The sequence below is a fragment of the Vicugna pacos genome, chromosome 10 (assembly GCF_048564905.1).
Source record: "Vicugna pacos chromosome 10, VicPac4, whole genome shotgun sequence".
NCBI lineage: Eukaryota > Metazoa > Chordata > Mammalia > Artiodactyla > Camelidae > Vicugna > Vicugna pacos.
This window is the reverse complement of record NC_132996.1, coordinates 37,380,857-37,398,134: the sequence shown is the minus strand read 5'-3', so window position 1 is coordinate 37,398,134 and position 17,278 is coordinate 37,380,857. Positions and strand designations below refer to the sequence as shown.

General features: G+C 38.7%; 1 protein-coding gene and 1 long non-coding RNA gene across 6 annotated transcripts in view; one reads left to right on the top strand and one right to left on the bottom strand.

Annotated features, from left to right (window-relative positions):
* The window catches only part of LOC102538092 (calcitonin), a 136,029-nt gene that overhangs the window by 18,953 nt on the left and 99,798 nt on the right, over positions 1–17,278 (bottom strand). For 3 of the 4 annotated variants that reach the window (XM_072969562.1, XM_072969563.1, XM_072969564.1), the window contains 2 exons: positions 7,431–7,529; positions 3,970–4,073 (listed from right to left, as the gene is read on the bottom strand). In XM_072969562.1, the coding sequence (XP_072825663.1) occupies positions 3,970–3,972 (3 nt within the window). In that variant the 5' untranslated portion in view covers positions 3,973–4,073; positions 7,431–7,529. Of the gene's footprint in view, positions 1–3,969; positions 4,074–4,895; positions 4,929–7,430; positions 7,530–17,278 lie in introns of those variants that run through there. The other variant, XM_072969565.1, reaches the window with a different exon arrangement.
* LOC140698731 (uncharacterized) lies at positions 3,759–5,005 on the top strand. 2 transcript variants are annotated; one of them, XR_012076596.1, is made up of 3 exons: positions 3,759–3,846; positions 4,029–4,184; positions 4,862–5,005. It is a non-coding gene; the product is annotated as an uncharacterized lncRNA (long non-coding RNA). The 2 variants fall into 2 exon arrangements; XR_012076597.1 differs by having other exon boundaries at positions 4,826–5,005.

The following is a 17,278-nucleotide window of genomic DNA, read 5'->3' as shown; positions in this document are numbered from 1 at the left end:
GTAAAATTAACTAAGATCTTAGTTCCTGCGCCAGTGGTCTGACTGAGTTGACTAGGCAGGCATCCCTTTCCATAGCCATACACATCCTCACCTCTGAAAGAATAGTGAAGATCTCCATTTAATATGAATTATTGTAGTTGACTGGCACTGTTTAACAATGATTAGTGGTTTTTATTTGTTATATAGATATATGAATTCTTGAAGGATATAACTTACTAGTGTGGGGTGAATTTCGTAAAATGATAATTCAAGCACGTAAAATATTGATTGAGAAAACTAATTTATCAATGGTGATAAGAAATCTTAATATCTTAGCTAGCTGTAATATAGGATTCCTTGGTTTAAAAAAAAAGAAAAAGAAAGAACAAACAAAAAATTTTTCCCATATTTCCAAACACCATCAATGTATCTCTAGACCTCCTTGGATTTCCTCTTATCTTCTACCATGGCCCCAGCCCAACTCTTCCCCAAAAATTAAATATAAAATGTGCCTACTGAACATATAATCTGAGCTAGTTGGTATTCCTTCTTGCTTTAAGTTCAAAATTAAGCAGCTCTGAATTATAAAAAGGCATAAGAATTCAAATGTCTTGTTCTAGCTAAGAAAAATGGTTTAAATGTTTGTGTGTTCAAATTTTTTAAAAAAATGAAGTGTGCAAGAAAGGATAAAAATCATTTCCAGTAGGTTGAGATTTAAGTCATAGAAATGAACCAGGTAATTAAATTAAATGTCAGAAATATTGAGGGTTTTTTTTTCATTTTCTTGCTAATATGTACACTTTGTGAGAAGCTAATTACATAGACAAGTGCAGTAATTTGTCTTCTGGATTCATCAGACACTGGAGATGGCTTTGCAAAAACTGTAAAGCTTCTAAAGCCAAATTGCCCAGAGTCTTTTCTGCAGCAGGCACTTTGCTAGGTGCCCTAGGGAAAGCAAGAAGTATAAATGTTTTATAAGAATTCAAGCTGGAAATGTATTCTTGATTACTCTTGTGGAAACTTCCAGGCAAAGAAGGGTCCAGTAGGGTATTAGTTTGAGGAAAATCACTATTTTCTGAGCACACCCAGAGCAGGCTCAGTTTATGCAATATCCCAGATCCTTACTGCCATACCTATTTTTCATTGCTTGTGCCCCAACCAAGCAGCCTTGACACAATTCCCGCGATCACAGAGCAGATCACTGAAGATGCCCCTTGCCCCCACTACACACACAGGTCAAGTGCCCCCAGACACAGGGTTCATAGAGAAGGAGGGACCTACAGAATCTCTGCTTCCCCCAACAGCTACCTGGAGAGACGAGGCAACACAACCCAGAAGTGCAGGAGAAGTAATTCCTCCTGGGATGGGCTTAAACCCATGGGAGAAGATAGAAAGAAGTAAACACATTTATCCCCCTTTCCCCTTTCCTCCTCCACCCCCGTCCAGTCCCCACACCATGGACTGTTTCAAAGGTGCAGTAAGATATTACTTGGCCTCTCTGAAGACATTCCATGAGCCCAAGTAATTCAGCAATTATTTATCCACAAGGTGGTGGGCAACTCAGTCACATATCCCCGTGTGTTTGCTCTCCCTCCTTCCCTTGCCTCACTTCCTATTTCTCTTAACTTCTAATTATCTGGGATGAAACTCTCTTCTAAAATGTTAGAATGTAAGTTTTTTGCCTCAGATACCATTTTCTGAGAAATCCACGCTGGGACGGTCTCAGCAGTGGCCCTGGGGAAGCAGAACTCACAAGGGGATTTGGAATTGGATTATTCACTGATCTGAAGGCAAAAGGACTCCACGTGGTGGGAAACAGGGTGGTGATGAGCCCTGGCATGCAGGCTGTCAAAATTACTGAGGCTGTCTTCCACCTGTGGTTAACCAAGATAAAGAACGGCAAGAAATTGGATAGTGAGATTATCAAATGTCTATTTCACTTGATTGATATAATCTTACAGGGTTAACCTGTTTTAGGGTCCAGAGAACACTTCATACACCCTACAGGGGGTACTTAATTTGTCCTTACCACAACTGATGCATTCTATGGAGATGAGTTTGCCTTCCCTGCTCAGCACCACTTCTCATGGACTTAAGAATGCCTGATCTATTGATATTATGTCCCACACAACATTGCCTGGGACAAAGATATTCGTGTTACCTCAAAGCAAGTGCAGCAATTGGCTTTCCACATACCCATTAAGTATCCAGTTTACGTAACAGTGGAGTGGCTTTTTGAAGCCTCAGATAAGGCACCATCACAGGGACATTCTGCCAAGTTGGGTGCTGATCTCCAGAATGCAACACATGTATTCAACCAATCATTTAAACACTGTGCTGTGTCCTCATTAGCTGGAAAATGCAGCTAAGAGGTGGACTAGCTACTTGGACTGTCAGAAAGACAACTGGTTAAACAGCAAAATCTGAAGGGTACTGATTAAATGACAGCAAGTGGCAGAGAAATTTGTGGTGACAAACCCTAAAGGTGTCATGAGCATTTGGATCAATGATTTCAGTACTGAACAACTTATTCAACAGAAATGTTTAAGTATTCAGAGGACTTGCTAGTTCTCAAAGGGATGGACATTTATCACCAGATAACAAATGATGTTAGCCCCAGAATGAACTTTAGCTTGACATTTTGGATAGAGTATGCTGAACAACCTGAGATCTGGGGCTTCAGTCAATGTGCTTATATTTAAGGATATTTTGGGCACTCCAATTTTTGTCTACTTGAAAGATGTATTCTTGATTTCTATCCTTTCGTGCTTTAAAAACTTCACTGTTTCGTCATTTGAGGAATTATTATTTTGTAAAGTTATTTTATGTCAATAATACATAGAACATCACCGATATCTTTACTTAGAGAAAATTTATGGATGTTTCTCCTATAAATTCCTAGGTTATCTGAAAGATGGTCTCTGGCAAGAGTTATAAGGGTAAAAAAACATAAATCTAGTAAAAACAGAGAACAAGTGAAGTTATTTAAAATAAAAGGAGAATTTGAAAAGTATTACTAGTAAACATTCACTAAGGAAATATTCATAAAGACAGCTGTTCTAAGGACAAAGGTCTGTTTAAAGTTACAGGATTATATTAATGTATGCAGTTCAATGAAACTTGTACCCCAAAGAATTATAGAAACTAAACCTACGATAAGATTCTGTTAACAGAAAGGAAGACATTTTAAAAGACCCAACAAAAAGAGTGAATCAAGAACACCTGTATTAAACAGATTAGTAGCCAGAAAACTACCAGGATGTCTAATCTGTAATATGAATGAATGAAACACCTTCTACTTGCCTCAAAGTTTTCAGCCAGAATCGTTTCCCAGAACAGTTTCTGGTATTTACTATGTGCTCAGTTATTAACTATGCTTGGACAGACAGGTCCTTTTGGGCTTAGTATTCTAACTGTATTGTGTATAACCTTCCACTCAGAGGAGGAATAACTATTCACACTTTTGAAAGCTGCTGAAAACTTTCACTGGTTCTTCGTATTAAAATGTGTCACCTTTAAACTAGGCTGTCGCAGACTCTGGAGAGGTGGGTCATTGTGTATGAAGAAATTACCAGAGATCCTGAAAATATAATTCTATTTTGTGTCCTGTAGCATCCTGGCACAGTTACTGTGTACACTGCCAAATATTCTATTCATGGGGCAGAACTGTTCTTTGGGCTTGGCAGGGGCAGATAGCTCTGTATATGTGAAGATGACACAATAATGGCTGGCAGGTGGCAGCTGACATGCCCATTCAGACTTGTCAAGTGAAAAGATATGGGAGACATGCATACACCAGCTGGAACTTCAAGCAAGGCTTCACTGTGGTCAGTAGACCTACACACCATACAGAGTACAGATGCACAGGTATAGTCTCTATATACAGGCTTTAATTCTAAGCTTTGAAGTCCAGAAACTCATTTTTTTTTCAAACACTCCGAATTGACAAGGTTTGGGGAGCTGACCCCAACCCCCATGAATTAAACTCACCATAGGCTGATGTATGTAATTTACAGTGAAAGTTATGTCTTCCTCTTTCCATGGACCAGAATTTCATGTCACTCTCTGGAGCTCATTCTTCTTCATTAAGATACCTGAGAAATTAAATTAGTTATCGGAATCTTTCTTAGTCAGCAGAAAAAAACTGAAGTGCAAGAAATTTGATACCCACCAGGGATATTTCATCTCATCACTGGCAAAGCCTGGTAAGATCCTGCTCTACAAAAAAAGATTACTTCATTGATCAAAATCCTCTCCTACATACAGTCTTTGTGCTCCTTGGATAATGCTGAACCAACACTGACAAATTCTTATCTTCCACTTTTCCTTTTTATAGACTTCATGTGGGATAATCCTACAAACAGACTTCAAACAGACTGTAAAGTTTATGTTTATTTATGCAAATATTTATTTATTGTAATAGTCTGTTTTCTCCCCCTACCCAGAAAATCAGGGTAATATTATTAGTCAAAATCACAATACTTGGTGATAAGTAAGTGGTGGTTGTGTGATAGGGTAAATCCTAAAATAATCCTGAGTGCAAGGTAGAACAGGTTTTTTAAATTACTTAGGTAGGTTGGGGAGACGGGAAAGATGAGTTAATGAGACAGTCAATTAGTTTTTCAGTGGAGGAATAAACAGATTCGAGAAGTCATATGTCCCACATCTTTTGACACTCAAAATGCTGTTAATACTGAATGTTTGTGTCCCTACCCCCCCCCCAAATTCATATGTTGAAGCCCTAACTCCCAATGTGTTGGTACTGATGGTGGCGCCTTTGGGAAGAATTAGGTTTAGATGAGGTCATGAGCATGGGACCTCCACAATGGGATTTGTGTCCTTATAGAAAAGAGACCAGTGCTTTCTCTTTCCACATACTAAGAGGTCATGTGAGCACACAGCAAGATGATGCCTACCTAAAAGCCAAGAGAAAAGACATTGGAATGAAATCTACATGGCCAGCAGCTTGATCTTGGACTTCCCAGCCCCCAGGACTGTGAGAAATAAATTTTTACTGTTTAAGCCACCCAGTCTATGTTATTTGATTATGACCGCCTGTACAGACCAAGACAAATGCCACCTGCAATAAGATCACACACATTGTTTCATCCACCTTCCCTGAGTGGTTTTTGCAGTATTTTTTGCTGGCCCCTCTGGAACAAGCAGATCAATTTTTAACCACTATTCCTTGGCATGGTGAGTTGGGGGAGGGTAATGTTTAAATCCACCAATAAGTAACTGCAAATCTCTTTAATGGCATCTTGGAAATCTTCCAAGGAGACACACAAATGCCCTGGGTTCATTTATAGGTCATAATTTGTAATTTGTCTCCAGGGTTTTTAAAAAGAAGTGTGTATTTATATTCAGATTGATGGTCCAGCATCTTTAACCCTGACTAAATAGGTTTGGGACAATGTATAGGCTACTAAAATTCCTGTGGTGGACATATTTCCTGAAAGCCTCTCTGAGCCCACCACTTTCAGGGGCTTCACGAAGTAAATCATTGGCCCTATGGAAATGTCATCAAAAAGACCATCCCACAGATAGATCTGTGGGAACCTGTGCTACAGCTGAAATGTGAGATTATTGTTTCTGTGACCCCATGACAGGTACTTGCTTCCTAAAATGTGCTGGGAATTCTGCAGGACTCTTTACCTCCTTTAATGTCTAAAGCAAGCTACTGCAGTAGGTAGCATAATATCTACTTTATAGCTTGAAATATCCAAGCTGAAAGACATTAATTAACTTTCCAAAGATATACATTTAGTACAGGCTAAAGTCAAGATGGGAACTCTTAATCTTTTCATTCCATTTCCATTCTCTCTTCACCAAATCTACACGCTTCGTAAATCAACGAAAGGTTTAAAACATTATGGAAGGAGCCAACTGATTATGTGCTAAAAATATCCATTAAATCCAAGCGCTACCTCAGCACTACTAATTAACAGAAACCTTCCCAGCAAATAAGGATCTTCCTCCACCTACTCACTTGGAACTACTTGAAAAGACCCCTATAAAAAGGGTGAGGGCATTTTGGAAGCGGGTCTATTTCAGTGCCCAAGAAAACCCAAAATGTGGTGTTAGAAAGAGTCGCTTGATCCTTCTCTAAAACTTTGAATTTGTAATCAATCCTAGAAAGAGATTGCAATAGCTCTCTACATCAATCTCAAAATATCACTCTTTCTATTTTTAAAAACTTTCTAAGATTATCCCAAGTCTACAGCGTGGTATAGCATCTGGTATAGCATATGCTGGTATGTCCTTTTTGGAAATCAAATCGTGGTTACTGGCTCTCTGCATGCACCTCAATGGTTCAGATCTCCGAGGACCACTTCTTTTCACCCTTATGTCAACAGCAGTAGCACAGGATGAATTTGTGGGGGCCCTTTTTAAAACTTGTGGAAATATCTTGGCCTATGGACAGTTGTGGAGGAACTATTATCCCCACAATAATAAATCAAAGACTAATATTTTAAACTTCTATTGCTGTATAACATTCATTCATATAAAGTCTGACTTTTCTCTTATTTAATTATTAAATACTCATCTAGTTTTATTGTATATAACAATTACAAAAGCATCATCATTATATCCTATTTCTGACCTAAAATAAATACAGTATCCAAAATAATTAAGAGATAAACAGTCATTTAGCAATATGCTTACACATCACCTTAGAAATTTGTCAGAGGAGCCAGATGGCCCAGGTTTCTTTCTAAAAGCTTACCAAGGAAACTTGAGAAGACACCTTTCCCCAACCCAGGACAAATGGCTTGAAGCAAGAGGAAATATTCACAATCTTTCTGATGATAACAGAGAGCTGGGCTGAGCATTAACTCTTTTTTTTTAACACTTTTATTGTGGTATGGTTCCTGTATAGTAAACTACACATATTTCATATGTACAATTTGATGAATTTTGATAGATGTATACACCCATGAAACCACCACCACAATCAAGGTAGCTAACATTACCATCACTCCCCAAGAGGCGCAATTTTTTAATTCCCAACTTATCCCTTCCTACCCACTTTAACCCCTGGTAACCATAAGTTTGTTCTCTATGTTTGTGAGTCCATTTCTTTTTTGTAGACAAGTTCATTTGTGTCCTTTCTCTTAGATTTCACATATAAGAGATATCATAAGGCATTTTTCTTTCTTTCTGGCTTACTTCACTTAGAATGATGATCTCTAGGTCCATCCATGTTGCTGTAAATGGCATTATTTTATTCTTTTTTATGGCTGAGTACTATTCTATTGTATATTTTGTGTGTGTCTGTGTCTGTGTGTGTGTATCTCTCACATCTTCTTTATCCAGTCATCTGTCAATGGACATTTAGGTTGTTTCCATGTCTTACATATTGTAAATCATGCTGCTGTGAACATTGGGGTTCATGTGTAAAAGTCTTAAATTTAATGAATCTAACATTTAAATTAGATGTAAATAAATACCATTTCTCTGTTTCTCTTCTCTTCAGCTCCCCTCCAAATTTCCTTCTTCCTTCTCTTCTGCCACTAACTTGCCCCTCTCCATCATGAAAAATCAGCTTCCTTCTTCCCAAACAGCAGCATATAGAGTACAAAAGAAAATTCATAAGTTAGGAAAACATTAAAAATAAAGTGTGATTTTCAACACAAATCAATTCTCTTGTAAGCCCTGCTCTACAATGTCTGAACTTGAATTCTCGCTTTGATTTTCATTTATGATTTCACCCATGTAACTCATGCTTCACAGATTCTTTACCTGCTAACAGACAACTTCCTCTACCTTCAATAAGGTCTGCCCTGAGCATGGTAGTGCTAGGACTCTGGGGTGGAGTATTTCTCATGAATGCTCACAAATAAGACATATTAGTCACCACTGGGCATCCACCACCACTCCCCTATGGCACCAACTTGGTGATGTCTATTGCTACAGCCAATGCCCACAGATGAGCCTCATCCAGTGGCATCATCACCTTCTATCTGACCAGCTGCTCTTTGGAGAACCATGTCTGCTCCATTTTTCAGTCCACAGGTAGCCTGAAGAACTGATATCACATCTAAGTTATAGAGGTAGCATGCAACCCAGGCCCGACCAACAGGAGCCCCATCCCTCTGAAAATTGTGATTGCTTCAGATATGGACATGTGACATGAGCCAGTACAATGAGAACCATGCCTGGGAGTTTGCCTGGAGCCACTGGGGAAATGGTGCTCTTTTTCTTTTGGGATCATTAGCTGAAAAGAAAATATGTGCTTGAGGCTACTGGCTTACGTCTCTGCCACCACACTAGGAAAAAAAATCTGCCAAGAAATGAGCTAACGTAAAGGGAAGCAGAGTCAAATAGAGAAACAGAGTCAATCCAATGGCATTGCTTCAAACCTGGATCCAGCCATACCTGAAGGCATGGATGTCTTCAACTTTTCAGGTAGTCAATAAACCTTTCCCTTTAAATTACTCTGTCACTTATAAACAAAAGGACTCCTCACTAACACACTTAAATGACTGTATCACTTTTGGCTTGTAAAGTCTGATATCTAATACAGAACAAGAACTTTCCTAACACATTTTAGAAAAAATTTACTCTATTTTGAGATCAAAATTACTTCCTTAAATATCTCTCCCACTCCCAAATTTCCCTCTATTTGAGATTCTGCCCTAGATTAAGGATGATTCCTCTTATCCAGACCTGACTACACTTTGATCTGCTTTGAGATGGAAATCTCAGGACGCAATTAAAAAAAAAGTACCAGACAGAGGGTTTCATGTGCCCTTTTATTCCATATTAAATATAACGTTCAATAATCCTTTTGTATCACCTTCTTCATATTCAGCACACTGCCTAGGGACAAAAAATGTCAATTATTCAAGAAGCCTAAATCCCAAGCTGATTTGCTCATTCATGCTGAGGACAAATAACACTGGGTGGAGGGTCTGAAGCCTACAACTGAACCTCTACAGGAAATTTCTGAGTCATTTCCATAGCATGGTAAAAGAGGTGCTCTGACCTTTTATTAAATTCCCTTAGATCGAAAGCAGAAGATAAATTCTACCCATAAACTCTCTTAAATTTAATCCCATCGAAACCTTGTTTGGTTGAAACTCCCATTAGGGGAATCCAATTTGATCTTACACAAAGGGACTCACTTCCCCTAAAAATATTAAGGCAGCCATTCCCAGTCCTCCTCAGAATCACCTAGGGCATGTTGCGGTTGTTTCAATACTTTCAAAAAATGAATTTGACAAACTGACAACTCTTTTGGCTGGGGAAGGGATGGATTCTTTTGGGTTTTCATTCGTTTGGACTTAAAAAAAATAACTTTAGTCTTACAAGAGGTTGCAGAAATAATACAGAGAATTCCCTTATTCTCTTCACCAGCTTCCCCCAGTGACCAAATGAGGGCATTAACATCAGTGCAATACTATTAACTAAGCTACAGATCTTATTCAATTTCACCAGTTTGTTACATGTACTCATTTCACCCAGGGCATTTTCTAAAAACACAGACATCTGCTACCACCTCAGATTCTGATTCAATTGGTCTGAGGTGGAGCCTGGGCATGAATATTTTATAAAAATTCTCCCAGGTGACTCTGCAGCCATGGTTGGGAACCACTGGATTAGAGAGAGGTATACATTCAATACAGTGAGCAAGCAAAATTCCTAAACAAAGGCATGGAATCAGGTATGCTATTTATTTTCTCTCAGAGCAATCAGACAGATATTTTACAGTGACATTTGTCCTATGACTTTAGGCCCTTCATAATCTAAGAAAAATGCCAACAAATTGACAACCTACCTCCCCTTGAGAAGAAAAAGTTATTATGTGGCAGTGCAATATGATATGCAAACCCCCAAGGTGAAGACCTTCTCAGAGATTCCCCTGTGATGTCATTATGTGATATTGCCAAGGTCAGGATGAATTGCACCAGAAGTTGACAGTAAATTAGATTCTTTCCCAAGAATCTAAAGTGCAAAAAGTGACTGTTTTTTTTTTAAAAGCAAAGCTTAGGAGCTTTGATGTAGTCATTTCTGCCATATGGACTGGATGGTAGGAGCAGGCACATCGAGAGAAGTTGCCTAGGTTTCAATCCATTGTCCATCTCCTGGTCCAGGCCTTCCTGGGGCTCAGGTGCACTTTTGCTCTTGGATTCCATTTGTCACCGTACATCCTTTTAAGAAAATCATTTTTGTTTAATCCTGATCAAATCAGTATCTAATGCTTCAGCCAAAGAGCACTGACAAATATACAGGAGTTCCCAAATGCTGAATTGATCACAATTTCTCAACCACACCATTCACTTCACTCTTCTGTACCTTTGCCCATGCTCTTCCTTTGAGCCTGGAATTTAGCTGTTCAAAGGGAAGAGGCTATGTTCGTTTATCCCTGCTTCCCTAGAGCCCAGGGTATTGTCACAAATAAAGTAGGTGCGGACAGAATAATGGCCTCCCAAATATGTCCCCAGAACCTGTGAATATGCTACCTTACATGGCAAAAGGGACTTGGCAGATATGATTAAATTAAGGATTTGAGGTGAGGAGATTATCCTGTGTTATCTGGGTGGGCCCGATAGAATCACAAGGGTCCTTACAAGAGGGAGGTGAGATATTGAGAAAAAAGGAGATGTGATGATAGAACCAGATGTTGAAGTGATGTGTTCTGAAGACAGAAGAAGCACAAGCCAAGGAATACAGTTTACTTCTAGAAGCCAGAAAAGGCAAAGAAACAGATACTTCCCTAAAGCTTCCACATGACACACAGCCTTTCCAACACCTTGATTTTAGACTTTTTACCATCAGAATTGTAAAAGAATAAATTTGTGTTGTTCTAAGCCATTAAGTTCATAGTCATTTGCTACAGCAGCAGTAGGGAACTAAATATGCTTACTATGCACTGACTGACTGACTGAATGAATGAATGCATATCCAGTGCTTTCTGGAGAGCATTTTCCTCCTTTTATCCCTGATAGAAACTGAGCTACCTGAGGTCTAGACAGTAGCCAGACCTATTGGTTTCCTGCCTGAGCTTCAGTGTCTGGAGCCTGATAGAGTTCAACTGATCCTCGACCATCTGCAAAGAGCCAATGGGTGCCCCTCTGGGGCAGAAATTTGGACCAACTGCCATCCCCACTTTGGAAGGGGCTTCTTAGCTGCATCCAGACCAACATCAGGTGGCCTTTGGCAGGGTGAAAAAGAATCATCAGCTCTTTCTTTTAAGCCACAGGATAACCTGAGGTCAAACTGTGGTTATCTCTGAGAGGTGGGATTTTTTACCTTCACATTATGCTTCTCTGTGTTTTTATAACTTTTTATGCTAAATGCATATTTTTGTAATGAGAAAAACAAATAAGATAATTTTCATTCTGGAAAAAATTCTCTTTTACCTAGGCTTTCAAAATGCAATTCTACATTCAATGATGGTTTTGTTTCTGGAAAATAAGTCAACAATTAACAAGAACCATCTTCTTTTCAAAGGAAACTCATATTCAAATAAGAATGAAGTGTTATATGGGATTAGGCTGAATGTTTTCCTCTGACTGTCTCCTCTGATTGCAGTCAGCATCAGCAAATGACAACTCTGCACGTTGTGAGGAGAGGGGCAAACAGATCCTGACCAAGTGATGTGGGACCCTGGCCTCAGGCATCCTTAGTTAAGTTTATTTTAAAGGGTTAGGAGACTTTTTCTGCAAAGAGCAGATAGTAAATATTTAAGGCTTTATTAGTTTAATTAAGGGATCAGCAGACGTTTTCTGCAAAGGACAGATAGTAAATATTTCAGGCTTTGCAGCCTATACAATCTCTGTCACAGCTACTCAGCTCTGTCATTGTAGTAGGAAGGCAGCATCTGTAGTGGGAAGGTAGCCATCCCCACATGTAACCATGTGACTGTGTTCCAATAAGACTTTATTTATAGAAACGGTAATTTGTGTTACACCTAATTTTCATGTGTCACACAATATCATTCACCTTTTGATGTTAATCAACCATTAAAAAATTAAAAAGAACTTCTAGCTCACGGACCATAGCGAAATAGGCAGCAGGTGGATTTGGCCCACAGATCATAGTTTGCCAACCTTTAGTTTATATCATTTTACAGAGAGTTCAAAGAGTAGATTTTTATTCTCAATTAACTATGTAACATGGAATTTTCCGTATAAAAAATATAGCTCTATTGTTTTTAGAAACACACATTAAAGCCATTGCTTTAGGTTGTTATTATACATATACTATGATTATGCCTAAATATTTAAAATCTCTACGTGATTAAAAGTCACTGATTGCCACTTCCAGTTCCTGGTTCAGCCTAAAAGGAGCTGGGAAGTTGCCACTGTATCCTAACAATTACAATCTGAACAGACAGAAAAGTCAACAACAACTTTTCTAAGATCCGTGAAACAATTGTGGATACAGGGAAAACTGCTTTGCTCAAAACTGGAGACAGACAGGTGAATACAAGAATTCATGGATTACCAGAAAAGAGACTCAGAAGGGGAAACCTCTTTGGAACCAATGCTAGAGTTGGAAAACCTAAACCGTAACTGAGGAGTTGCTGGAGGCTCCACATGGACAACACTAAAAATTCCAGGGTAACCCAGGCATGAGGGAGCGGGGGAAGGCTTCAGTTTTGTGAGATTCACCTCTGGGAGTTTGACCAGAATCTCACAGTAAATATTGGAGAAAAATTCCCTTGTGCTTTCAGCAGGGGAAGGAGAAAAAGGAACCATTTTGAAATACAATAGCTCGTTCTGGTTTTTTTTTTAACGAAGTCTGCCCTCAGGAGTAACTGGTTAACCAGAGCCTAATTTGCTGAGGTATTATTATGGCCTAACTATCCTGGAAGAAGGGAAATATCCAGCTACAGTCAACTCAAGCCTTCTTCTGCTCTAGCCATACTCTCCCACCTGAGGGGGGAAAAACACTGAGAAAGACTTGTGAAGTTCACAGTCCAAATGCATAGGATCACTAAAAGACTAAGACCTAATTATAGGACCATGGCATGCTTCCCCTCCCCCCACACCTCACCACCACATTACCAAAGGCCTATTTACAGCAGTTCCTTTTACCTGGTACATTATGTTCAGTTATCAAGAAAAAATTACAAGGCATACTAACAACAAAAACTACAACATGAATATACAGAGCAAGCATCAGAAGCAGTCATGGCAGGGATGTTGGTATATTCAGACCAAGAATTTAAAACAAATATGAATCATATAATAAGGGCTCTAACAGATAAAGTAGGCAGCATGTGAAAACAGATGAGAAATTTAAGTAGAGAGATGAAAATCCTAAGAAAGAATCAAAAAGAAATGCTAGGCAGCAGAAATACTAATAAAATGAAGAATGCCCTAATGAACTTAGTAAACTAGACATGGCTGAGGAAAGAATCTTGGAACTTGAGGATATGTCAACAGAAACCTCCAAAAACAGAAAAGTGAAGAGAACAAAGACTTGAAAAAACAAAAGTAAATATCCAAGGACTATGGGGCAGCTACAAAAGGTGTAACATATGCGTAATGAAAATACTAGAAGGATAAGAGAGAGAGAAAGGAACAGAAGATGTATTTGAAATAACAATGACTGAGAATATCTGCAAATTAATGTCAGACACCAAACCACAGATCCATTAAGCTAAGAGAACATTAAGCCGAATAAATGCAAAAAACACCAAAAAAAAACAAAACCTACACCTAGGCATATCATTTTCAAACTACAGAAAATCAAAGATAAAGAAAGAAGCTGAAGGTTAAAAAGCATCTACAGAGGAACAAAAAGAAAAATCCCTTCCGACCTCCCCCCAGAACCCATGCAAGCAAGAAGAGAGGGAAATATTTAGTGTTAAGAGTAAAAAAATTCCATCAACCTAGAATTCTGTACCCTTTGAAATTATTCTCCAAAAGTGAAGGAAATATAAAGACTTTCTCAGACCAATTAAAATTGAGGGAATTTGCTGCCAGTAGACCTGACTTACAAGAAATGTTAAAAGAAATTCTTCAGAGAGAAGAAAAATAATACAGGTAAGCAACCTGTAAGTGAAGATAATAGTAAATAATAAATAGTAAATAAATAAGTGAAGATAAAGTAAAAGTCACTGATTTCCAAAAAAAAGATATTTTCTTAATTATTAAAATATTATATTTTACCTAATAAGGTCCTGATTAGAGAGCATATAAATAGCTATTAGAAATAATATTTGCTATATATGATGTCTGTGATGTGACATAAGTGAACCCCAGTGTTTAGGTTTCCATTTAGCTATGCAACTATTGTCCACATAAGAATGAACACAAAATGGTAAAGCAAGAATGCCCCAACGTGGCAGCAGCCACAGGAGATTGACTCTCAACCAGGAATCAATACTTCGCACCAAAGCAGACAGAACTGAATCCCTGTGTTGCCACTGCAAGGGCAGAATGCTGATCACCCAGATACAGAAGACAGAGTGCTCAAATTAGAGGATAGGAAGCAACAAGACCTGGCAAGTGGAGAGCTAGGTCATTCCGAGGGCAATTAGAAATTATACTTCACAAAGTATATTGGAGGTAACAATACTCCTTAGAAGTACAATTGATAAATACTGGACTCTAAGTGAACTTTGAGCAGGTTCATAAGCAGATTAAGAATGGATGCTCTACATTTTATCTTCTTCCATCATGAAAGTGTCAAGAGATCTTTCCTAAAAAGAAGTTGAACCTCGGGCAGGCACAAGAATGAGATACTTAAAAGGCTGTGCTACCACTGTATTTTTTTTTAATTGAAGTATAGTCAGTTTACAACGTTGTGTCAATTTATGGGCTACACTACATTTTGCCTCTTTTAATCTTTCATGTGAAGATCCCAGAGTGTATTTTTCAGTATTTTGTGACCTGTTTTTGTACCAGCTCTTCTGGATAATGTTAGATTCAAATTAAATTTAACCTTGTGCATTCCAGAAAGAAAAAAAGAAAGGATGCTCCGATACAAGGAATGAAAAACCCAAGGAAACAATAACCATAGTTAACATATTCCAAAATGCATGGACTCTGGAGCCAGATTGCCTGGAATTGAACCCCACCTGCTAACTGTGTAATTTAACCTTGTACACCATTATAAGGTAATAATATCTGCCTCCTACGGTTTTATGAGTGATAAAATGAATTTATATACATATAAATAGAACAGTATATAGTACCTTGCATAAAGTGAGGGCCATATAAGTGTTAGCTACTGTTATTATTACTTTTTAAAACTTTTCTTTTGAATACTTATTTCATGCCAGGCACACTGCCAAGATCGTGAGATGTATGAACTCATTTCATTTCATTTTCACAACAATCCTATGAGTCAAACAAGTATTTCCCATTTACTGATAACAAAATTGAGCCACAGAGAGATTAAATACTTCCCCAAGAGCACAGTGCTAGTGAGTCTTAGAATCAGACTCGAACCCAGGTAATCGAACTATAGACCCAATCCTCTTCACTGCCTCCCAGAGAGAAAGTATCATTCAAGATAAGCATGACCTGAAAAGGAAAAACTCATGCCAGCTTTTCTATCTTAACACCAGACTATCCCCTCTACGTCTCTATGGATGTCTAATAGGCCTTGCAAACTTAACAGGTTCAAAGCAAGTACCCAGTTCCCCCTAAACCTGTTCCACCCATGGTCTTCCTCCTTTGGTTAATGACAACTCCATCCTTCCTTGCTCAGCCAGAAAACCTTGGAGTCAGCCTGGAACTCTCTTTCTCTCACAGCACATATCCAGCCTACCAACAAATCCTGGTTGACTCTGTCTTCTAAATATGGCCAGAATCTGCCATGTCCCTCCACCTCCTCTACTATCTCTCTACACCACCCACCCTCACCACCTCCTGCCTTGATCTACAATAATCTCTAACTTCTCACCCTGCATCCACCCTCACATTCTCTCCAGGGCCCCCAACAGTCTATCTGCAATGCTGCAGCCAGAATATCCTATTTCCCTGCCTCAGCAGGGTGATTAGTAGCACTTATCACCTTCCATTCTCTAGATTTTACTTATTTATTTTGTTATTGTCTGCCTCCTCTACTAGAATAAAAGTTTCACGAGGGTAGGAATTTTGTCTGTTTTGTTACTGTTAAAATGTAATGCATATCATGTTACTTCTGTGTTCAAAACCCTCCAAAGTTCCCTTGGCACTCAAAATGTCAAAATTCCTACTGGCCACACTGGCCATCTCTGCACACTCCCCCCTCCACCCTGTACACGTCATGGTCATTCCACCTGGGACCCTTCCCCTAGGCAGCCTCAGGCCTTGCACCTTCCTTTTCTTCAGTCCTTTACTTCCAGTGACATCTTCCCTGAACAGCCAATCCAAAATTCAACCCCATTCCCACTCACAGCACTTCCTAGCTTTTCTCTCTGCTTCATTCTTTCTCAATAGGATTTATTACCATGTATGTTTTATATTTTATACACTTCTATCTTTTTTTAATGTTTTTTTATGGTCTGACTTCCCTACTAGAGTATGTCTCATGGAGGCTGGGATTTTAGTCCTTTTTGTGTACTCTGTAGCTGCAGTGTCTGAGAGAGTTCCCAGTACATAATAAATATTGAGTAATAAATATCAGAATGAATGAATGGGTGAAAATTAGTGATCAATCAGTGACTAAACAAATGAAAATGGATATCAGAATCTCATTTTATAGTCACCATTGTTATAGATTAATGTTAGAGCTAAATCAAAATATCAGTAAGCTTTTTTTTTTAATTAAAGAAAGTGATTTAGACCAGAGGCAAAGTACACCTTCCTCCTGAATTGGAGATGAAGGATTAACCTGACTCAACTGTCTAGGAACAGATGAAGAAGCCAAAACCCAGAGAGCAGAAGCCCAATCTGCCTTCCCCAGACAGGGCTCAGCACCCTTTCCCATGCTGAGTCCATATCAGCAAGGAGACCAGCAGAGGAAGAGACACAAACTTACTTTTTATTGTAAGAATCCTGCCCCTATTAAAGTAGCCTGACTGCTATTACATTCCTCTAGTCACATCCATCAAATAATTCACCCCACCTGTTGTGGGAAGGAGTCAGTAAAAAGGAGAGGGCAAGGCTCTAGTCTTCCTGAGAAGATGCATGGGTAATAATAAATTAAATTTAAAATAATAATACATAATAAAAGTAAATCATCTTAAAGTCATCCATATAATTAAACTCACTCCAGTTTCCCATTCCATAATGTGAGCTCAGATATTCTCAGTTTAGCCTATTTTACTACTCTATATTCCCAAGTTAAAGAATGCTCCCACACATTATTATAAATAGATTTCTGGACTGGCTGGACCCAAACCACAATTGCA